Source organism: Heliangelus exortis, chromosome 8, assembly GCF_036169615.1.
Source record: "Heliangelus exortis chromosome 8, bHelExo1.hap1, whole genome shotgun sequence".
Classification (NCBI taxonomy): domain Eukaryota; kingdom Metazoa; phylum Chordata; class Aves; order Apodiformes; family Trochilidae; genus Heliangelus; species Heliangelus exortis.
Genome location: NC_092429.1, coordinates 29,495,089 through 29,517,751, shown reverse-complemented (window position 1 = coordinate 29,517,751; position 22,663 = coordinate 29,495,089). Strand labels below are relative to the sequence as shown.

The window sequence follows — 22,663 nt, the reverse complement described above, 5'->3', positions numbered from 1 at the left end:
ACTAAAACAAATCCACGTATGTGTATATCTTTATATATACAGTATATAAATATATATACACACACCCCCCGTATGTACACGCGCAGCCACACCTGGAGTTCTCTGCAGAGGAATAAATGGATGTTGGTGGGAGCCAGGACACACCCGGCAGCGCTGAGCTCCCCACCTTCCCCCAGTACAAACCAGTTGGCTTTGGTTTTGCCCCCCTCTAGGCCAGGCAGAGCCTGTCTGGTCTGCCGGGTGCCCCCTGACATCACACCTCGCCCCTTTCCCAGGCTGGATGAGACCCTCGGGGAGGGAAATGCAAAGCCACAGCAGCACAAGCCCGAGAGACAGAGCAAAGGGGGCCCCTGGTAGCCCCTTGCTGGGACTCTCCAGCCTCGGGAAGCAGAAATCCATCGGGATGAGCCTTCCCAGGGGGCCTGCTCGGGGCAGGGAGTGGGGCTGTGGCTGGGGGGGCTCTCTCGTGCCCCCCTCCAACACACAAGCCCAGCCAGGATGCTCCACTGCCCATCAAATAAGCTTCTCTGTGCAGAAAAAAAGTGATAGTAATAAATGAAAGTCGACATATTTTAATTTTTTTTTTTTTTTTTTTTTTTTTTTGCACAAAGACTTTTTTTTCTTTTTCTTTTTCTTTTTTTTCCCCCCTATGTTCCGGTCGGTTTTGGTTTTATGTTTTGTTTTTGCCTTGTTTTATGGGTTTTTTTGTTTTGTTTTTTTTTTTTTACCTTCCTCCTTTTCCCCTGCATTTGGGTTTTTTTTTGTGTGTTTTTTTTTTTTTGTCTTTTTTTTTTTTGGTTTTGTTTTCATTCCCAGGCGTGGCGAAGAGCATGCATTGGAGAGGGGCAGGATGGCGGGCACGGGAGGTGGGGGGGAGGCAGGGGGAGCGGAGCCGAGATGGCTGGGAGGGGGGGGACGGCGAGGGGGTGGGGCGGGGTTTGAAGGGCTAGTTTAGCACTTGTCGTCTTCCTCGGTGTCGCTGAGCACGTCGATGCTGGCCCCGCACATCACGCCTTGCCCTGCCCCTCGCCTCCGCCGCCGGTAGTGCCCGTTCGGCATCTGCCAACTGTGCCGCAGCGGCGGGGCCGAGCCGATGGTGTTGGAGCGGCCGAGGCTGGTGGCGACGGCCGCCTCGAAGGTGAGGGTCTCCTCCTCACCGCAGTCTGAGGCGTGCGAGTCGTCGTGCAGGGCCAGGTAGGGCTCGGAGATGTAGCGCTGCGGGGTGGACTGCCGGCTCTGCTTGCCCCCCGCCGGGGAGCTGGAAGACTCGGTGGCCAGGCCGACGGCGGCGGCGGCGATGGCTGCGTTGGGCTCCAGGACGGAGGAGAGGAGCGAGGAGACCCCTTCCCTCTCCTGGCCGGGGGGAGAGCCGTCCCCGCCGTGCCGCAGCATGGAGGCGTAGGAGAGGAGGGGCCGCGGCTTGGGGGGCACCGGCGGGAGCTGGCGGCGGCCTCGCCGGGGGGTGCTGGTGTCCGAGATGGAGGGGATGGAGCTTTCGCTCAGGGAGCCCGTGCCCTGCAAGGCAGCGAAACACGCTGGGGGGATACAGGGGCAACGGGGAGGGGCGGGCGCCCCCCTCCTCTCACCCCAAACCTGCGCTCCCCCCCCCCCCCTGCATCCTCTGTATGGGCTGAGGACCCTGCTGCCCCCTGTCCCTGCCTCAGGGTCTGCTCTGGGGACCTGGATGCCGTCTGCTCCTGGCAGTCAGAAGTAAAAAGCACCCGCAAAGCCGGCTGTGGGAAGAGCTCAAGGCTCTGGGGCTGCTGGTCTCCACAGGCAGCATCTCTGCGGGCTTGGAGCACACTGCTATGGGCATCTCCAGGCTCCTGTAGCTGGGACATGGCTACCTTGGTGGGCAGCAGATGCCACAGCAGTCAGAGGGTCAGCCTGGAGATCCAACCATCCCCCCTGGTGCTCTGCAGGGTGCCCGAGCAGCCCCAACCTTCTCAGATCAAAGGGGACACGGAGGTAACACCAGAGGGAGAAAAGATGGTGCAGAGCTCCTGGGGCTGGGCCTTATTTTCCCGGTTTCTGCAAGGAGCTTTTCCTACCAACCTCTTTGCCTTTAGGAGGGGATTTTTGTCACCCACCTGCCTGTTGGGTGTCTGTGACCTGCCCTCGCTGGGTGACCGGGACTCGCGCTGCCGCTCCGGCGACTCGTCCTGTGCCTGGGGACTCCTCTCCTCGGAGTTGCAGCGGGAGATGTCAGGGGACAGCAGGTGCTTGCGCTCTTTGGATCGGCCCCGCTCCCTGCCCCCCGAGCGGTGACCCTCGGACCGGTGGCCTAAAGGACACCCCCATCAGTCACCACCCTTCCCTCTCCCCAGGATGCTTGGCTGGGGTGGGGGTTTGGTTTGGCATTATCACAGAATCCCAGTCTAATTTGGGTTGGAAGGGACCTTAAAGCTCATCCATTCCCAACCCCCTGCATGGTCAGGGACACCTCCCACAGCCCAGGGTGCTCCAAGCCCCATCCAACCTGGGCTGAGACACTGCCAGGGATGGGGCAGCCACAGCTTCCCTGGGAAACCTGGGACAGGGGCTCAGCACCCTCACAGGAAAGAATTTCATAGAATCATAGATTCATAGAATGGGCTGGGTTGGAAAGGACCTCTGAGATCAAGTCCAACCCTTGTTCCACTACTGCTGCAGTTACCAGACCATGGCACTAAGTGCCACATCCAGTCCCTTTTTATCTCCAGGGACAGAGAATCCACTACTTCCCTGGGCAGCCCATTCCAACGTCTTCCTAATGTTTAACCTAAATCTCCCCTCTTTCAGTTTAAAGCCATCACCCCTTGTTCTTTCACTCCATGCCCTTGTCCCAAATCCCTCCTCAGCTTTCCTGGAGCCCCTGCAGAGCAGAAGGTGCTCTGAGGTCTCCCCAGAACATTCTCCAGGCTGGACACCCCAGCCTGGCTCCAGAGCAGAGCTGCTCCAGCCCTCTCACCATTTCTGTGGCCTGCCCTGGCCTCTCTCCAGCAGCTCCACATCCTTCCTGCACCGGGGGGTTTCCTGGGGTGGGGTGGGGTGGGCTGGGACTCACCCGAGTCGGCGTTGAGGCGCCGGGCAGAGAGCTGGAGGGAGGAGTGGTAACTGCGCCTGCGGGACTTGTAGGTGTTGTCACTGCTGCGCTCCATGGAGAACTCATCCAGCCAGGAGCTGTTGGTCCGTTTCTCCCGGATGGTGGAAAACGATCTCCGCATGGAGCTGGGGTCTGTCACCACCTGGAAGGAGCAACCCCGGCCAGCCGGGGAGGGGGTCAGTGCCAGGCAGGGCTGGGGGACAGGGTGGGGGGACAGCGGTCAAGCTGGCACAGCAGCTCCTGGGATGGGGAGGGGGGATGGCCAACCCCAGCACTGCCACCCCCCCGAGCATTTCTGCAGAAATCAGGGGTGGGAGTGGGGCAGGAAAGTGGGGTGTAGCCTTGGTGCCTGCGGGCCCCCCTGCCACAGCTGGCTGGGGATGGTGCTCCACGAGCAAAGTCAGCTGCTAGGATTGAAGCCAAGGCTCTGCGGGTTGGGGTGGGAGCAGCAACAGCTGATGGGAAGGTGTGGGGACATGGGGGAGAGGGGGGTGTCAGGACTTAGCCCCCCAGAATGTCACAGCATCCCTCCCTGCCTTACAAGCAGGAGTGAGTGGAGCAAAGAAAGACTTCAAAGAAGAAGAAATCACTGAGAGAGGGGGGATCCTCCAGTGCCCCTCTCTTGGTGTTAATGTTCCTGGCTGCACTGGTTCCTCTTGATCCTCCTTTATCCCCACATCCCTTCTCCTGCACTCATTCCTGCTCTTCCCACCTCATGCTGTTGTTTATCATCCCTCTCCTTTCCTTTCTCCTTCCCATGCCTCTGCTTTCTGCCTTCTCCCCTCCTAGGTTACATTCTCATATGTTTCATGCAAAACATCACCTCCTTCCACATTTTCCTTTGCTTTCTTCTAGCAGCTTTCTGCCTTTGCAGCCTTGGGCCATTCTCCCTCTCTCCCCTCTGTGCCCTTTCTCCTCCCATCTCCTCCTCCTGATCATCTCCCCTGCTGCCAATGGTCAATAAAGCCCACAGGGCAAAGCCTCCTTTCCTCTTCACACACCCTCCCCCCTCCAGGTGCCACAAGGACCTCGGTGGGAAAGCAGACCCAGAGGCTTCACGGCAAAACCCAACCCCGTAAGAGAGTCTGTGTGTTGGTGGAGGCCAAGTACAAGACAGAACAACAGAGAAACCAAGGAGACAAATGAGGAGGTGAGATGTGGCCTGGGTTCCCCTGGACAGACGGAGAAGCGTGTGTGTTGGGACAACAGGAAAGGAAGGAGAAGGAGTTTCATCTCCTGGGAGAGCATCTGACGGCCAGGCTGGGACTCCTTGAACCTCAGCCAGCACCCAGGGCTTGAGGAAAGGAGGGGGGACCCTGCAACCTCCCAGCATGGTCCTGCTCTACTTCGGACCTCCCCACGGGCCAGGAGATCAGCTCCCCTGGCTGCTCTCTGCTGCTGGTGTCCACCACGTAGGGAAACAGCAGCTCCTCTACTTGTGCAGCACCCCAAAAAGATGGGGAGATGCTCTGGTATCAGCCCTGGGGCTCACGGGACTCGCTGAGAGCAGAGAGAAGCCCCAGCATCACCTGGTGGGCTTGGCTGGGACCCAGCACCCAGGGGGGCTTTGCTTGGTTTTACCTGGGGATCCACAGTGAGACGAGGCATGGAGGAGGCCCTCCCAGAGACAGCGTGGTCCTGAGTGTCCACGGGAAGGTAGCTGCCACGGCTAGAGGGCTGCACTCTTTGAAATTCCCTAACCTCTGGCTCCTGGAAACAAACACACAGCCGAGCTCTTGGGATGGGGCTGGAGCAGGGCAGCCCCGTGTGCAAGTCATGTGGGCCAAAAAAGGAGGCTCAGACACCTCATCCCTCACTGAAAAATCATCTCCCAGTCACAATCCACCGCTTGGTGAGCCCAGACACGGTGCTTCTGCCTGGCCTGCTGGTCTCTTTGTCTTCACCTCTGCAGTGGCAGTGGAAACCCTGCCTGGGTCTGGGAATGCTCTGCACCAGAAGGGGACACGTGTAGGGGATTTTTCCCTCTGACCCTGCTTTTCAGGGCTCATATTAAAATAAAAGTTTTCAGGGCTCATATTAAAATAAAGCATGCCACAGGTTCCTTCCCAATTAAGGGAGCTCCTCTGTAGAGGATGTGGTGTCAAAGGAGCTGGGCAGGGAGTGACCCTGGAGATCTGCTAGAAGGTGACCTTCTGGGGAGGGGGGAGCCACACCTGCCACCTCCCTGCCAGCAGGAGAGTGGCAGTGCCAGGGGGGCTGGGGCAGGGCAGGGCACACAGCTGACACAACGTGCTACAGACCCTGGGGACACGGACAGGGCTGGAGATGGGCAGTGGTAGGACACCACATCCAGTGGGTGTCAGGGTGGTGTGCAAGGGCACCCACAGACACAGGGATATTGGTACATGTGTGTATATATAAATATATACAGACAGACAGACAGACACTGCTGCTGCCGGCATCCACGGGAGGCCGGGGGCGTCTGCTCCCGCTGGAGACACTTTAGACAGCTCAGTTTGGGACCAGGGACACCAGGACTGACAACAAAATGAAACACGAATCCGAAAAACATCAGATACCATCACTCAGCATGGTACAACCCACTGAAACGAGCGCTCAGTGGAAAAAGGAGCAGCCTGTGAAGAGAAGGATGCTTTGCTGCAGGACGCTGCACCCTGCTCGTGCCTCTCACCCCAAAAGCATTTGCTGGTGCCCGGCCCCACTGGCCAGGGATGGCTTCATCCCCAGTGCCTGGGCAGAGCTGAGGGTCCAGAGCCCCAGCTGGGGCCCTCCCAGGGATGTCTGTCCCCTGCCGTGGACCCATCTGTCACCCAGCAGCTGCCATCCCTCCCCAGGGGGGCAGGGAGCAGAGTTCCACTGCTGTGCCAGCAGCCCCACACCTCCCAGTGCCCACCAGCACCCCCCCCCGGGATGGCTGGCGAGCCCCTGCCAGGCAGTGTGGGACTTTACCAGAGACTGGTGCTCCTGGTACTGCCCGTGGGCCGGGTCCATGCAGGCCAGCTGGAAAATCTCCTGTGGTGAGAGTGGGCTGAGGGAGGGGAACCCGCTCCGGCTGCTCCTGCAAAGACAGTCCAGGTTCAGAGAGGCCTCGAGGCTGCCATCACCGGGCATCTCCAGCAGCTCCGAGCTGCAGAGCCCCTGTCCTTGACCCCCAGGCTGCCCAGACACCCCAGACTTGTCCCTTGGAGAGGTGAAGTGGTGGAAAGGACCAGGCAGGAGAGAACATGAGCACTACAGGTCCCGTAACAGCAGTGGGAACATCCCAGTTCAGGACTACCTGGGGACATCCCAATGCCAGGAACCCACACTATCTCATTCCCACCTGCCAGGCTGCTGGGATCCCCCAGTGACCTTGCACCACCCAGGGACCTGCTTCTCAGCTGCTCTAGAAGTTCAGGTCCATCCCAGACACTTCTAGGTAAGAGATGGTCCTGCAAGAAGAGCATCTCAGCAAACATCTGACTGCTCCTCTTGGCCACCTTTGCTGCTGTGGGTGACACTGAGACACCCCAGCCACCTGGGACCCTGCAAAAGCTTTGTCCCAGGAGCTTTGTGCCCTGGACTGGGTTGCCCCTACCCTCAGCTGCTCTTTAATCCTCTGTGCATCTCAGTGTCAGCTCCAGAGAACAAAACAAGGGCTGCAGGAACAGAAAAGCACCAAGACTACCTCCTCTTTTCTCAGGGCAGTACTCACAGGCCTGAGAGTGTCTCTTGCTGGAGGTAAGGCAGAGCCTTGGCATTTGAGATGATTTCCTGTGGCAAGGAGGATGGCTCCATGCGCTGGAACATGGGGGCATTTTTCTGTGTCGAAGAAAGGAAGAAGCTGAGCCTGTGGGAAGTGCAGGTGAGCACCCAGTCCTTCACCCCAGTCCCTGCCACAGGCATGGTGACAGGGTGCTCGTGTTCAGTGTCAGGGACACGTGTACACGTGCCTTGTAATCACCAAAGCCCACCCTGTACCACCATCCTCACCTCACGTTTGGTCAGGACATGGCAGGAAGCAGCAAGGGTGCCCTGAGCATCCCCCTCTCCTCCTTCCCCCATGCCCTGGCTGAGCCTCACCTGCTCCTCCAGTTGCTGCCTCTGCTTCTTGGCTTTGCTCTGCTTGTAGTAATCCATGATCATCATGGCTGCATATATTTTTCCAACCGTCAGGTCAGAGGCTGAGAGCACAAGAGGAGAAGGAAGGTGGGGGACACGTTTGTCTTAACAGAAACAGCAGGACTGAAGGCACTGGTGCGGATCTTGGGAAGAGCCCTGCTGTGGGCTCAAAAGCCTGATCACTGCTCCAAGAGACAGCTGGAGACAGAATGGATGGAGATGGCTCAAAAGCATCATGGCAAGGTCGCCAAGACACACATCTTTGTCACACCATCACAGGTGATGGAGCAAGTGATGCTCAGCCTCCTGCCTTGATATGCTCCAGAGGCAATTACAGGAGACTTACAGGGTTTGGCAGGAGCAGATCACTGCAAACTGGGGATTTTTCAGGAGGGTTCCCAGGCAGCCAGGCAGAAGGCAGCCTGAAGCCACACCAACCCTTTCTCCACTTCTCCCCCAGCTGGGGACAGGTCTGAAGGGTCCCCACCTCGCTTTGGGAAGAAGCTGCCGCAGGTATGATGGGAACTTGGCAGCAATGACAGACCCTCTCCCCACCCCCAGAGACTCACTTTTTGGCATGGGTACCAAGAGGTCAAGCATCTTCTGGGACAGGTGAGGCCAAATAGTCAGGATCTCCTTTTGAAGCTCAGAATCTAACTGCTGCCAGTCTGCACCACCTTTAACGGGGAAAAAAAATGGTCCACATACATCAAAACTTGGCCATCAGAGTCCAACCCCTTTCCCATCCTGAAGTGAGGTTCACAAGCAGCACCCAGCTCTCCCTGGGCTGGCAGAGCAATGTAGCACCAGTGAGGCTGATCTCCTGCTCTAGCAGGGAAACTCCTCCAGCCCTTCCCATATGTGCCTCCATCTCCCTGTCCCCTGCCCTCCCACACAAAGCTGCCATCCCCAGGCCTGCCTTGGGTCTGGCTCTGCGGCTCCAGTCCCACTCCAGCCCACACACACCTGCTGCTGCCCCACTTTCTCTCTGCTGGTAAGCAGATCATGTGCTGGTGGAAGAGCAGCTCCACTTGGTTGGAATCCTTACACCCTGCACAGGAGAGGAGAGCTCTCTGGCCAGCAGTGAAGAGTTTTGCTGAGCTTAGGAAGACCCAGGCTCAAAGGGAGCTGCTGCCAACACGTGCCAACCAGAGACACCCAAGCTCAGGGTGTCCCTGCTGTAGGAGACCCGGGTTCAACCCTCTGCTTTAGCTGGAGGGGCTTGAACCAGAGGAGCTGCCTCGGCACGGGGCTGCTGCTGACACCTTGCCCTGAGCTGGGCTGTTTTCAAAGAGATGATTTATTCCCAGGGCTCAGGTTTTTGAACATGGCAGATTTCTGCAGGAAGCTTTTGATCGGGTGAAACACAACTTTTCCAGCAACAACAACAAAGCGGGTTTACCTGCTCTAATCTAAAGATTTTACCTTCCCCCAAAGAGAGACATTTCTGTTCCCAGCCTCATATTAGACAAGCACATGTGATCTTTTCCCTCCTTGGTTTGATTTTGCACATGAAGAAGGGGAATTCTCTCTCTCTCTCTCTCTCTCCCCCTTGATATAGTGGACACTGAGCTGTTATCTAGAAGAAGCTTCTAGTTGCAAACTGGGTATCTCTTCCATTAAAAAAGCAGATTTTTTTTTTTTTTTTTTTTTTTAAATAGAGAGTAGCAGAAATTTTCCTCTTCAGAGTAATCCCTTCCATCCCCATGCCCAGCTCTTAGCAACCCTCCCCAGTCTGGCTTTGCTGTCCTCAGCCTGCCCACAGGATGATGAGTGCTGGGCACTCCTGAAACCCTCCTGGCTCGGTGCCCTCTCTACCCCACCGGCCTCACCTTTGGCAATTTTGATATCCAAGGCCGTGCGTATCAAGGCCATCAAGGTGGAGGTGAAATGGACTGTCATGTCCTCAGCCACGGGCATGTTCATCAGCACCAGTCTCTGCGCAAGAGAGAGAAGAAAACAGCGGACGGAAAACAATATCGAAAAACACATCGACCAGGCTGGAGGAAAAGAAATTATACATTAAACAAAAGGGGAAAAAGAAAAGTTAAAAAAAAAAAAAATAATAAAAAAAAAAAAAAGAAAAAAATAAAAAGCAACAAAGAGTGTCAAAACAGCACAGCCAAAAAAGAAGGGCAAGGATCGCCCCCCCCACCCCCACCCCCCCACCCCCGGCTCCTTCCACCCCAGGACACCGGCTCACTGCCTTCCAGGGCTCCTCCTGTACCCCAGGAATGGCCCCTGAGCCCCCCTCCCCGTGGCACCGGGGCTGCCCCAGCACCTCCCGGCACTTTGGGGAGGATTCGCCTGACCCATCAGGGATGTGGGAGGCGGGAACACACAGGAACGGGGAGAGGGGGGCTCAGGTTTCCACTCCTGGGAGGTTTGGCTTTCCAGCTCTCAACCCTTCCCAGCTGGGGCAGGGGAGAGGAGGGTCCCTAACCTGCAGGGACTTCAGATGGGCTGGATTCCTCTAGCATGCTACATCCTGGCGCTCCCTTTTTGCATCTTTCAGAGATGAAGTTTGCCAGCACATGCATAAGGTCCAAATTATCCAAGGGTGGGGAAGGGAAGGAGGGATGGAAAAAAAGTGCAGAAGGAAAGAAAGAAGGGCAACCAAGGCAGGTTAGACACGCCATGCTCCTTCCCCACCCTGGGCAGGCGAGGTGCAAACCAAAGTGACCAGATCCACTTTCCAGAGAGTATATTTTGCTTTGTGAATACCTTGGGTCATCCCTTCCCTGCCCATTCCTTTTCACCTGGCTTCTCACGTCCTTTCCCTGCCTTCAAGCCTTCCTTTTTCTCCTGGAAAAGTGGGATGTTGAATGTATGCATGGGTGACTGAACACGAGAGCTGGAGAGGATGACAGGAGTGTGCAGAAATCCCCCTCCTGCCAGCCCTGAGTGCTGGCAAAGGGCCAGCAGGAAGCAGCCCATGGCCAAAAGAAGCTTCAGTTTGCTCCAGACCTGGGCACCTCATCACTTTGTATCTCCAGGTCTTCTCCTAGCAAGCTGCTACCCTCAGCAAAGTCACAGAGAGTCAGGGGTTGGAAGGGACCTCAAAAGATCAAGGAGTGCTCCAACCCCCCTGCCAGAGCAGGGTCACCTCCAGCAGTCACACAGAACACATCCAGGGGGGATTTGGATGGCTCCAGGGAAGGAGACTCCACAACCCCCCTGAGCAGCCTGGGTCAGGGCTCCCTCCCCCTCACAGGGAAAAAATTCTTCCTAATATTTATACAGAACCGCCTATGCTCCAGTTTATAACCACTGCCTCTTGTCCTGTTGTTGAAAGAAAAGCTTGTCCTGAGAAAAGCTTGGCTCTGTCCTCCTGGCACTCAACCCTTACACATTTCTAAGGCATGCAGCTCCTACCCTGTGTCCCTCAGGACTCACAGTGCTCCCGTGCTGTGAGCTGCCTGGGGGCCACCAGCCCGGGAGGAACCAGGGGATAAAGCTCAGAGCCACCTTTGGAAGACGCCTGGCTTCTCCTTGCCCAAGCCATCCTTGGGACAGCTCATGCCAATGTGCCTGCAGAGCTGCTCCTCTGGGATGTGCCCTCACTGCCCCTCTGCTTCCCACCCCTATGGGCTTCAGTGCTGGTCCTCTGCTGGTCAGGACAAGGATGGTTCCACACCCAGGGGACAAGTTTGGGTTAGTGAGCTCCAAAGGACATCTCACCCTCTGAGCAAGCGTGCTACGGGGTTGCTCCTCACCTCATTTTCCTCAGCCCTCCCACTTCCACACTACTGCTGAGCTTGCCCCTCCACTTCCACTGAGGCTCTTCCACCCCAGAGCTCCCCAGGCTCGCAAATGGCCACGGCAGCACCGCGTCCGTGGGCAACGGAGGCCAAACACCACGGCCAGGGCTCTTCTGGGCACGCCAGGAGCGAGCTCCACACACATTGGACACCCCCAAAGCCTCCCCAGCCCCCCCTCCCACAGCTCCCTCAAGCCCCGGCTCCTCCTCGGCTCTAACCCCGTAGAAGGAAGGGTTGATCTACCTTATAGGCCACTTTGGAAGGACATCTCTTGCCGAGGCCTAGCGGTGGTGACATAAGAGTCAGCATTTCATACATCTCAGTGTAATGGATTCGGCCACTGCTCATGGAGGGGGAAGGGGAGGGAGGGAGGTGCAGAGAGAGAGAGGCGGCATTCCCGGGGAAAACGTACGAACGAAAAAAATAGTACAGGAAAACAGGAGAGAAAGTAAAAACATAACAACAAAAAAAAAACAAAACCACAAAAAAAAAAAACAAAAAACCAAACAAAACAAACCAAAAAAAACGGACAAACAGGAAAAGAACAGGAAACCCGTTAATCAAGGCAAATCATACGTGAGAGACTGTCCTGATGTGGATTTATAGCACTGCTCACACAGACCCAGGAATGCTGGCGGGGAGCAGCTCGCCCCTCTCTGCTGCCGCTGGCCCCCGGCGCCCGCCTCGCCAGCAGCCTGGGAGCCCTTCCCTGCTCTCAGCCCCTCTCCTGAAGCCCTCCGGCAGCCCCCTCCTTCTCCCACAGGTTCCAGGGCTGTGTGCGAGTGGTATAAATCAGATACACGGCACTCGAGCCATGGGTTATTTGAGAGAAGGGTGGTTTGCACCGCAGCGCTCCGCGGCCTCCGGAGCCGCTTCCCTCCCGGGACGGGGCCTGGGTGATGCTCGGCGTGGCCACCTAACCCATAGCCAGAAGGCTGTGTATCCCCAGCTCGTCAGGTCTATGCAATTGGGAGGCAGCATCTTGCATAGAAGGCAGTGGGCCAGGGTCACTTGTCAAAGGAAGATGCCCAGTTGCTTCCGTCTGGCTCGGCAGATGGACCGCTTCCCCACCATGCACCAGTGCAAAAGGCATGCTGGATCGGCTGAAAAAAAAACACCACAAAACTGGGAGGGAAAAGTTGGACATGCCATGCTCCCACCCTGGCTCTCTCCCACATGCGGCTGCAAGTTCCACCAGGTTGGAGTTTAAAGAGTCTCAGCAGAGGCAGCTGTCTGGGTCTTCCAACATCGGGGCTTGGTTTGGGTTTCCCCAGGGAGGCCGCTGGCACCGACCCCAAGGGACCTGCTGCAGCCAGGGATGCCACCAAACGTGGGACATCTGATGGCACCTCCGTCCCTCAGCCAGGCTGAGGTACCTGGGCTGTGCCTCTCTCTCTGCACTTCCAGGAGGCCACTCGAGGACATCTCCAGGGACCCTGGGCTCAGCCACCTCTTCTTCCCCCTGTACCAGGCTTCTGCACCGCTGGGGATGGGTGATGGGCAAAGGCTACCTGGAAACACGTGCCAAAGGCAAAGGGCAAATTTTTTTGCCCCAAAATGGGCAAAGGCACCGACCCATAGAGCAGGGCTGGGAGGGTGATGCCCGAGAGGAACCCCCCCTCAGCTGGGATGGCCTGGGGGACAGGAACTGCTCCCCATTAGACCTTGGCCTCTTCCCTACCCATCTGATGAGAGCAGCAGGGAGAAGGGAGAAGGGATCTCCTCTTCTGAGGGGTGTCACTGGTTTGGAGGCAAAGAGGCCAAAGAGGGCCCCACCCAGATGGGTCCTGACATTTTGGGTGTGAACCAGAGATAGTGACAACCCCACACTGTTTGGGGTGCAGGCACAGAAGAGGTTGGGTAAGCCATCCCCTGTGGGACCTGACACACCTGAAGGGCTTGGAAAGAGGACAACTCTGGAGTCTGTCAAATGGGAGGACAAAGAGGAAATATCCAGGTCTGGGAGTCCATAAGCATTGTCCTGGCAGAGCTGGGTGTGCACTGGCTTGAGGTGTCTGACCTCAAAATTTTCACACTCAAGAACTTTGTGCAAAAAAAAGAAAAAAAGAAGAGAGACAGTGATCTTCCACCCACCCTTCCTGGCAGGGGATATTTCAGCACACCCAGCACACACCAGACACTGTCCTTCACCCAGAGATTCTCTGCACAGTGCAGGAGGAACAGACTCCCATGGGAGGAAGAGTTTGCACCAATAACCAAGAAGAACCCCAGGAGAACTGTGCTGCTCTCATCCAGGGGCTGCACACTCTGCTGCTTCTCAGAGCTGAGACCTTAAAACGTTCTGAGCAGCACAGCAGTGCCCAGAACCCAGATCCCCATGGAGTGAAGCCCAGGAAGGCACATGGGATGGCATCCAGCTGAACAGGATGGCTCCCAGGAGCTGGTCCCAGCATGGGCACATCCTTATTGGAGCACTGGCCATCTGGCCCCTGTCTGGATGGAGATTTGCCCTGTGGCTATGGCACAAGGTGGCCTGCGAACCCACTGGGCAATAATGGCTCATTCCTGGTGCTCTGAGAGAACCCTGTGAGTGGCAGAGGAGGAAATCTGGGGGACATCTGTCCTCCTGTGCTTAGGAAACCAGAACTCTGCCACAGCAGCTGTTAGGAACAGAGCACCAGGGCAGCAAGGGATGTGAGAGCAGATTCAGGAATAAATGTCCACAGGGACACGGATGTCTGTGGAGCCTTTGCCTGACTCATTGCTATGCCAAGGGCTACTTTTATGGGGGAAAGGTGATGCTCACCTCCTTGGCTTACTTTTGCATGACTGCTAGAAGCAGATGGGTTGAAGAAAGGCAGAGATAGCCCCAGAGAGCGGAGCCGGTTGTCAGGATGTAGTCCTAACAAAATCTGCTCTCCCCAGAGTCAGGGCAGAGCTTGCTGGACTTCCACTAGAAGACTTCCTACATCAATGCCCCTTTGTAAGCCCAGCTGGGAATGGCCTGGGGGATTTGTTTCCCCACCATGCTGCACCCCTGTGCAGATTCCTGAGCTTGTTCAGAGCAGGCTGTCCACCTCACCATGAACACGTTGGTGGCTGCTCCTGAAAGTCCCCCCTGCCTCATTATTTGCTCTGATGAAGGTGTGGTCCCCAGGAGGGTGAAGCTGGGCACTGTGATGTGCAGGGCAGGCTCCCCAAACTCAAAGATGAGCCAGTTGGGTTGGCATCTTGGGATCTGGAAGCAACGTGGTGGCAGGACACGGTTCATCCTTTCATGCCACGGATGCAGACAGAGGCATCAGGCCACACTGGAGAAGGCAGCAGGTGCAGGATTTTGCTCAACTGCCAGCCCAAAATAAAATGTAGAGAAAAACGTACAAGTCAGAGAGACATAAGGAACAGGTTTCCCAAGGAGGCTGTGGATGCCCCTTCCCTGGCAGTGTTCAAGGCCAGGTTGGATGGGGTTTCAAGGTGGGAGGTGTCCCTGCATAGCCAAGGGGGTTGGAACTGGATGAACATTAAGGTCCCATCCAACCCAAACCCTTCTGTGATTCTAAGGTAAGGAGGCCAAATGCAGAGCCTGCAGCCAGGAGCCTGGCTCAAGCAGAAGAGGAGCTGCTGAGCTCCAGAGGTGCCAACACCACCCAAGCAGGTCCAGAAAGCTACAGCCAAGGCTAGCAAAGAGCCTTGCTCCCCAGAGACGTGGTCGTGTGTCCTCCAAGTGCCACATTTGAGGAAGAGACTGTTGGTTACAGCACAACATCTCCCAGGGACAGGGGTCACCCTCATCCTCCCCCAGTCCTCATTCTCCTGAACAACAGCTAAGCCCCCAACATCCTCCTGCCGTTGCTCCCCACTTCTCTCCCCAGGAGAAAAACCACATCTAAGCCCCCCCAAACAACTCCTTCCATACCAGGGCACTTTGAGAAGCCAAGCAGGGACGATGACATTTGGGAGGGCGCTCCTCAGGGGCTCTCTGGGGGATGCAATTTGTTGAAACCCACCCCGGGAGGCTCTGAGCCCCCCCCTTGGCCCCACTCCTGCTTCCCCTTGGGGGGCACAGCTGCTGGCTCTGGGAGGCCGTGGACCTCTTTAAACTCGAAGGAAAGCAAGGTCAGGGTTCCCTCAGGGGGTGCGGTGGTGGTGGTGGAGGAGGAGGAGGAGGAGCAGGGGGGAAGGAGGGGTGGATGGTGCGTCCCGTGGCCAGGTTGTGGCAGAGGACTGGGAGGCAAACCTTGCACGCCACCCTGTAGGGGCAGTTCTCTCCTAGGCCCAGAGGAGGCGAGATCACCCGTACTAATTTGTACATATCCTTATACGAGATCCTGCCGCTGCAAAGGAAGCACAGGTGGGTTAATAGGACACTGAGAGGGGAGGATGGAGAGCTTCACTGGGGCATGTTAGGGCTATCCGTGGGGCAGGATCCCTGGGCTGCACGGGCCTTTTTCTTCTGGCTCTGTCAGACCCAGAGAGGGAAAGACTGAGCCTCAGCTACTGCCTTCTCCTCGAGAGTGAGCCCACACCTCCTCACACTTGACCCATCTCCACCCCATCACACTTCCTCACTGAGCCCCTGGCCACCTAAGCCTGCTGGGAGAGGGCTGGGGCTTTAAAGGGGCTGAGCCTGCAGCTTGGTTGGGTTCTAGGCACCAGGAGCCCTTCGGGTGGAGTTGTGTCCCATCACACCACCTGAGAGCTCTGCCATGGCACAGCCAACTCCCTGCTCCTCAGAAGGTCCCAGGGACCTTGGCAGCCGAGTCACTTTTATCTCCAGTCCCTGGGGAACCTGAGGTGAGGAGAGATAATGTGACCAGCTGGTGACTGGTGGCTGTGGCACTAGCACCAAGGTCTCTCACCATCCAGTCCTGTGCTCCCAGCACCAGGCCACGCTCTGCCAAGGGTACACATTATTAGAAGCAAACCCTCCCAAAGACACCCCCCAGCTGGCCCAAGGAAGCACCTCCCCGGCCCTGGGTGCAGCCATGGCAGGATGAGCCCTCCTGCACAGCCTGGAATAACAAGGTGGTTGAGGGGGAGAGCTGGCAGGAGAGGGTGCAGGGGGTGTCGGATGCTGAGCTCCCACTCCACTCCAGCCCAGAGCCCTTTGGGAAGCAGGACCATGTGGGGTGGAAGTGCTGAGGTGCAGCGTGCTGCAGCCTCCTGGGCATCCTTAAGACAAGCTTGGAGGGAAACCATGCGAGGAGGCAAAGAAGAGCAGTGCCACCCTACCCAGCACCTTTGCCTCTGGTTTCTCCTTGCTCTTCTCCCATCCGTTCTCCAGAGCTAACCCAACCATCTGGGTAAAAACCATCCCTGAGCCCCCCTGGTGCTGGGAAGTCCCCCCCGTGAGACCTCCACACGACAGTCCCGGTGTCAGGATGCAGAGCTGCCGCCCCACTGGGGTGGTGGGACCCGTTTGGATGTACTCACCAGTTCCTCACCCAGCAACCGTGGCCAGGGCTGTGCCCAGCACCACCAGCTCCTCTGCACGGCCCCTAACCACTGCCTATGGATCATGAGGAAAGAGCATGGCTTGCTCACAAGTCACAGGGGTGCACAGCCCTGACAGGACAGCTCAGACACGCTGTTGCAGGGACTGTCCCAGACACCCAGGCCAGTGGTGTGGGAGGAGAGAGTGAATGAAATGCCTGGTGTGGGGAAATCCTTCCCAACAGCCATGGGTGAGAAGCCCCACAGCCAGAAGTTGGATGTTTCACTGCTCTCCCTTCTATAGCTGTCCACATCTACTCACCTGTGCTGACCTCTTCCCTCACCAACAAGCAAACCCCCCTGCCCACGGGGACCCTGCACAGCAGCAACAGTGCTGGAGGAGGCCACGCAGGGAGAAACCTGGCCAGGTCTGAACTGGGATGGGGTCGGACAGCAACAGTGGAAGAAACCAGGCCAGGAGCTGATGATATTAGTCATAAAAAATACCTTGGGAGCACCTGTGGCTGCCAAGGGCTCTTGTGCCCATGCTCCCTGGCACAGGGGTAGTGGGTCATGGCTCTAGAGAGGGTCACCCATCAAACAGGCTCACAACAAGATCCTCCATAGGTGACTTGGCAGGAGCCTTGCAGACCCCCCACATCTCCCCATTACTCAGCCCCACTCAGATGGGGAGCAGTGGGTGCTGGGGAGGAGGTGATGGCACCACTCCCAGGGCAGAGACACCCGGCTGGTGCATGGAGGCTCAGAGGGACCTGTCCACTGACCAAGGGAGAGAAAGCAAGAACCTCCAGAACTCAGGGTAAACACCATGGCAAAGCATGATCACCATCCCCCAGGATGCCTGTGCCACCAGGCATTGTAGGACCCGGCTGTAAAGACAGGGAATGAGAGAAGCCCTTCCCTGACTCTCCTGGGTACCACAGGAACAGCAGAACTCAGAGATGCCCATTTAAAAACCAGCTTTGAGAGGACTGCTCGGGAGAGAAGGAGCTGGCTACATACCACGCTGCTCTGTCATACTCTGCCCAGATCCGGACGAACTCATCCAGATGGTGAGGGCCCAGGATGGAGGAATCCCGAGTCAGGTATTCAAAGTTGTCCATGATCACCGCCACAAAGAGGTTCAGCATCTGAGGGCGAGGGGAAAAGGCCAAGAGAAGTAGAGGGAGCCAAGATGACCCCGTGGTGGGGGTGCAGGCTGTTGAGAGGGACTCCCGGGAGGAGGAACTCACCAGGAAAGAGCAGAAGAAGATGAAGGAGACGAAGTAGACGTAGGCCAGGTCGGTGCCACAGCGCTCGTTCTCGTTCTGCCCCGAGGTCGCCGTGGTGTCAGGCTCACAGCCTTTGCCCTCCAGGCAGGACAACATGATCTCCTGCCACGCCTCTCCTGTGGCACTCCTGCACCCAACACAGCTCTGCTCAGGTGCCACAGGAGGGACCTGGGGAGGGATGTCCCCAGGAGAAGCCTCCCAAGCAGCCGTGCATCCCTCGGCCTGAATTTATCCCATCCCTGGCACACAGAGCAGGGAGGTGCTGGCTCAGCAGCCAGGCTGGACCCACATGAGTGCAGTCACCAGGCTGAAAATCCTGGCATATCGGGCCAGCTCCCCACAGCCAGCTGGTCCAGTATCTGGGAGACAGACATCCTCCTTGGGGCAGGATGGGGGGCAAAAAACGAGTTCCTGAGCTCCTGTATCCATGTGTTTGATCAGAGGGCTGGAGCAGCTCTGCTCTGGAGCCAGGCTGAGAGAGCTGCAGTTGTGGAAAAGCTGAGGAGGGACTTTGGACAAGGGTTTGGAGTGACAGGACAAGGGGCGATGGTTTCAAGTTGAAAGAGAGTGGATTTAGACTAGAAAGGAAGAAATTCCCCAGTGTGAGGGTGCTGAGCCCCTATCCCAGGTTTCCCAGGGAAGCTGTGGCTGCCCCATCCCTGGCAGTGTCTCAGCCCAGGTTGGATGGGGCTTGGAGCACCCTGGGCTGTGGGAGGTGTCCCTGACCATGCAGGGGTTGGGAATGGAGGAGCTTTAAGGTCCCTTCCAACCCAACCCAGTCTGTGTGTCACCCAGATGGTCTCTAGGACAAAAGCTGAGATAAACTGCTCAGCCCAGCTCCTGGCAATGCCTGCACCCAACAATGTCCCCAGAGGGTTTTTTGGTGGTTGTTTACCTGAAGAGGAGCATGAGGGAGCCCAGGAAGCTGCGGAAGTTGTTGTGCCGGTTGATGTGGCTTTCCTCATCCAGTTTGATGTTGCCAAAAACCTGCAGGAGCGATAAAAAGGGCTCAGTCAGTTCCGTTCTCAAAGCTGTCAACATCCACCAGCTTTGTGTGACCAATGCCCCACGGAAAAACCCCAGGAAACCCACAGCAGACCAAGAGGCTGTGCTGAGCAGCTATGGGGGAAGGAAAAGAGACCCTCCTCTCCTCTCCTCTCCTCTGCAGGGATCCCTGGTGGGCACAGAGGCTTTGAGAGGCTGAGTTGCTGTGGAAACGGGAGCAAGGATGCCCGGGGATCAACCAAGTCCAACTGCTCCACATCCATCCCTCTGCTGCAGGATCTGAGCAGCCGGTGCTGCCCAGCATGCTGGGGGCACAGGAATGGGTCACACCACCCTGGGTGGGCACTGGGTCCTTGTTCTGGAAAATCCTGGGGGCTTTTCCCTAGGTGGGGAGCCAGCCTGTGATGCTTGGGTTGGGCACAGTGGTGCAAGGCAGGGGGGAAAGGCTCAGTGAGGGAGGGACAGACTGGCTGCCAACACATCAGGGGCAGCAGGACACCTGGGACCACGGGCCCCAAGGCCAGAAGCACGGACAAAACCCTAACCATGACCCACAGCCAAGGCTGTGGTAGGGCATAACAACCATTCAGAAAGAGCCTCAGTAGGAAAAGTGTGCTGCTATTATTGTTAAATATTAATTCCACTTTCTGTGAACCTAAAAATACACCAATTGCAGAGTATTTTTTTTCCCCTGTACAGGTCTTTTGGAATGTGTAATTGTAGAATATTTTCTACCTCCAGCTATTTTGCTCAAATAACGCCCACAGACTTTACTGCTTGGGGAATTGTTCGCAACGGTGTTAAGGAAAAAAAAAAATTAAAACAACAACAAAAAAAAATTAATCAAATACTACCACACAGCAAGGGGGGGGGGGGGAGCTGAGTCAGATGGCGGCTGCTCAGTGTGAACACCTGGGTGTGTAGGACCCAGCAGCCAAAAGCAGCCACACGGCTCTTGGGTTGGGAGAGAAGGGGTGGAAGAGACCAACACCATCCCTGCCTGAGCTGGGGAGGTTTTGGGGAGCCCTGAGTGCTGCTGCTGCCTCCCCAGAACCCACCCATCCTGGGCACTGGGCACTGCAGAGCTGCCTGGTTGGGCAGCTCCGGGTCCCACGTTCCCGTTGCTGGAGAAGCTTTGGCAGCGTGGGACTGAGTCACCACAGAGCTGAGACAGCCCCTGGCACGTGCAGAGCTGAGGGGCTGAGCTCACATGCTGCTTATTTACCAGCTGGAGCCTGGAAAAATCCCATCTTCCCACGCTCTGCAGAGCTCCCATGGGAGCTCGGGTGGCAGGACTCCACAGGTCCCCAGGCAGACCACCCCAGAGGTGGGATGCTGATCCCCACTGCGACCCAGCCCTTCAGCTCCCCAGCTCCACCAGTGTCTGGGGGCTGCTGGGGAGCTGGAGATGGGGTGTCAGTCTGAAAAGGGAAGTGTCTGTGAAATGGAGGAGTGGTGATGCAAAAGCAGCCACCCCACAAGCTGCCCAGCTGAGTCCCCACGTTCCCAAGGCCACCAGTTGGGAAGGCAGCTGTGAAGCTTGACTGAACAAGCCCATGGCAGCTTCCCCGGGGCAGGTGGCACTGCAGCTCCCAAACAAGATGTTCCACTCTCAGGACCTTCCCAGACACTGCGTCAGTGACACAGTGACAGGCAGGCACAAGGCTGGCTGCTGGGCATCGTGCTGAGGACATGCTGGTCCTGCTTGTCCAGGAAGGAGGGAGGGAGGGAGGGAAACTGAGCCCTTGGTGCTCACCTGCATCCCAATGATGGCATAGATGAAGAAAAGCATGGCAATCAAGAGGCAGACATAGGGGAGGGCCTGCAAGAGAAGCAGACAAGTCACCTCACTTAGTACAGGTCCAGCTCCAGAGGAGAAGAAAAATGCATAGGGAGCATGTAAGGTGTGCCAGTCCTCTTGGAGAGAGTCCAGGAGAGGGCACAAAGATGGTTGGAGGGATGAAGCAGCTCTGCCCTGAAGCCAGGCTGAGAGAGTTGGGGGTGTTCAGCCTGGAGAAGAGAAAGCTGCAATTGGGAGACCTCAGAGCACCTTCCAGGAGGAAGGGGCTCCAGGAAAGCTGGGGAGGGACTTGGGACAAGGACAGGGAGGGACTGGACATGGGGCAATGGTTTCAAGAGGAAAAAAGGGGAGATTTAGATGAGACATTAGGAAAAAATTCTTCAGTGTGAGGGTGGTGAGACCCTGGCCCAGGTTGCCCAGACAAATTGTGGCTGCCCCATCCCTGGCAGTGTCTCAGCCCAGGTTGGATGGGGCTTGGAGCACCCTGGGCTGTGGGAGGTGTCCCTGCCCATGGCAGCGGGGCTGGAACTGGATGAGCTTTAAGGCCCCTTCCAACCCAGGCCATTCTGTGATTCTACATTTCATCTCTCCTAAGAGGCAAAAAGTCAGCAAGAACCTGAGCAGAGCCTGCATTTGGGAGCAGCAGCACCCCTCCAGCAGCATTGCTGGGGAGGAGAACAGGGTGGATGTGCCTCACCTTGAAGGACTGCACGAATGTCCAGAGCAGGATGCGGATGGTGTAGCCCTGGCGCAGCAGCTTGATGAGCCGAGCAGCTCGGAAGAGCTTCAGGAAGCTCATGTTGAAGCTGCTGGTGTTCACCAGCTGGGAGGAGATGAGAAGGTCAGAGGCAGGAGGGAGCCCCCCACCCCATGGTGGTTCATCCCCCTGCTCCCACCCCCTGCTTCACCTTGGTGTCTGTCAGGATGATCTCGGTGATGCTGCCGATGACAGTGATGAAATCAAAGATGTTCCAGGTGTCCCGGAAATAATTCTGCAAAAGGCCAGAGAGAGGGAACACGGATTTGAGCTGGGGGATGGCAGGTCTGAGGGTTCTGGGCTATGGCTGATGATGGGCATGGGCAGCAGAGACCTTCCTGCCCATTTGTATGCGGCCACAGTCGGGAGCATCATCCTGTGTCTGGGATGGTGGCAGCCCTAGGGTGTCTGCAGTCAGCAGCTTTTCCTGGAGGTGACCAACAGACCACCTGGGAGAATGGGGGTGGGAAAAGCAGCTACAGACAGCCCTGGTCAGGCTGCAAGGGCTCCTCATGTTGACTTTCACAACCATGAGGCTGCTTTGGCCTCCTCTATGTGGGCACCTGGACACAGCTCAGCACTCACAGTTTGTGTGAGAGATGGTGCAAGACCTGACTCGAGCACAGCTGGGAGCAGGGAGGGTGTCTAGAAACCCTCCAGCTACTGGATCTCATCTCCTAGTATGGGTTAGAACCCAGAAAGAAACAATGAAAGAGCAAATCCAACACTTGCTCATAAGCAGGGAAGAGCAGCTGAAGATGAAGCAGTCCATCAAATGGACTTCAAATCTCACATCCCTGGAAACACTGAAGGACAGGTTGGAAGGGGATTTAAGCAACTTCATCTAGTTGAAGACATCCCTTGCAGAGGGACTGGACCAGATGGCCTTTAAAGGACCCTTCCAACCCAAACTCCTTTTATGATTCCTCAATTCAAATCTTAAATGAACAGCTGGAGATCTGAGTACTGGAAATTAGACAGGGAGGCCTTGCTGCTGGTCAGGTCTATTCTAAATGGTACAGCCCAAGGACAGCAATGTACCAGCACCTCCTGGGGACAAGGGACTGCAGCCACTGCAGCAGCAGTCAGCTCTAGCAGAGCAGCAGCACAGGAGATACATGACCCAGGCACCAGAATACCACAGAAACAAGGCAAAATGAAGCAGGGGTGCAGCTTCCCCTGCCAGCATCCAGCATCAAAGGAGTGATTCCAACCTAAAAGCAGCTCTCAGGCTGGGACCCAAAATAAATAGCAACAATCTCACATCATTAACACCTTCTTTCTGTGAGCTGCATGCTGCCAAAGTCCAAATTAACACCCTCGTGGAGAAAAGGAGCAACCACTCACCAGGAAGCCAAAAGCAATGATCTTGAGGACACACTCCAAGGAGAACACCATGGTGAAAGCGATGTTCAGATACTTCAGGGCCAGCTCATATGTGTAAGGAGCAGAGTAGTACTGATGGAAGAGAGAGAGATCAGTAGC

The 22,663-nt window shown here is 56.6% G+C and overlaps 1 protein-coding gene across 1 annotated transcript in view; it reads right to left on the bottom strand.

Moving 5' to 3' along the window:
• Positions 1-676: 676 nt before the first annotated feature.
• Positions 677-22,663, bottom strand: part of CACNA1E (calcium voltage-gated channel subunit alpha1 E) — a 96,279-nt gene continuing 74,292 nt past the window's right edge. The window contains exons 32-48 of the mRNA XM_071751451.1: positions 22,526-22,636; positions 21,330-21,413; positions 21,119-21,244; positions 20,377-20,442; positions 18,511-18,602; positions 17,577-17,742; positions 17,347-17,474; positions 11,173-11,269; positions 9,001-9,106; positions 7,738-7,845; positions 7,130-7,230; positions 6,762-6,868; positions 6,017-6,125; positions 4,667-4,795; positions 3,047-3,227; positions 2,091-2,284; positions 677-1,515 (exon numbers count right to left, since the gene is read on the bottom strand). Coding sequence (XP_071607552.1) covers positions 952-1,515; positions 2,091-2,284; positions 3,047-3,227; positions 4,667-4,795; positions 6,017-6,125; positions 6,762-6,868; positions 7,130-7,230; positions 7,738-7,845; positions 9,001-9,106; positions 11,173-11,269; positions 17,347-17,474; positions 17,577-17,742; positions 18,511-18,602; positions 20,377-20,442; positions 21,119-21,244; positions 21,330-21,413; positions 22,526-22,636 — 2,469 coding nt within the window. The 3' untranslated portion in view covers positions 677-951. The remainder of the gene's footprint in view (positions 1,516-2,090; positions 2,285-3,046; positions 3,228-4,666; positions 4,796-6,016; positions 6,126-6,761; positions 6,869-7,129; positions 7,231-7,737; positions 7,846-9,000; positions 9,107-11,172; positions 11,270-17,346; positions 17,475-17,576; positions 17,743-18,510; positions 18,603-20,376; positions 20,443-21,118; positions 21,245-21,329; positions 21,414-22,525; positions 22,637-22,663) is intronic.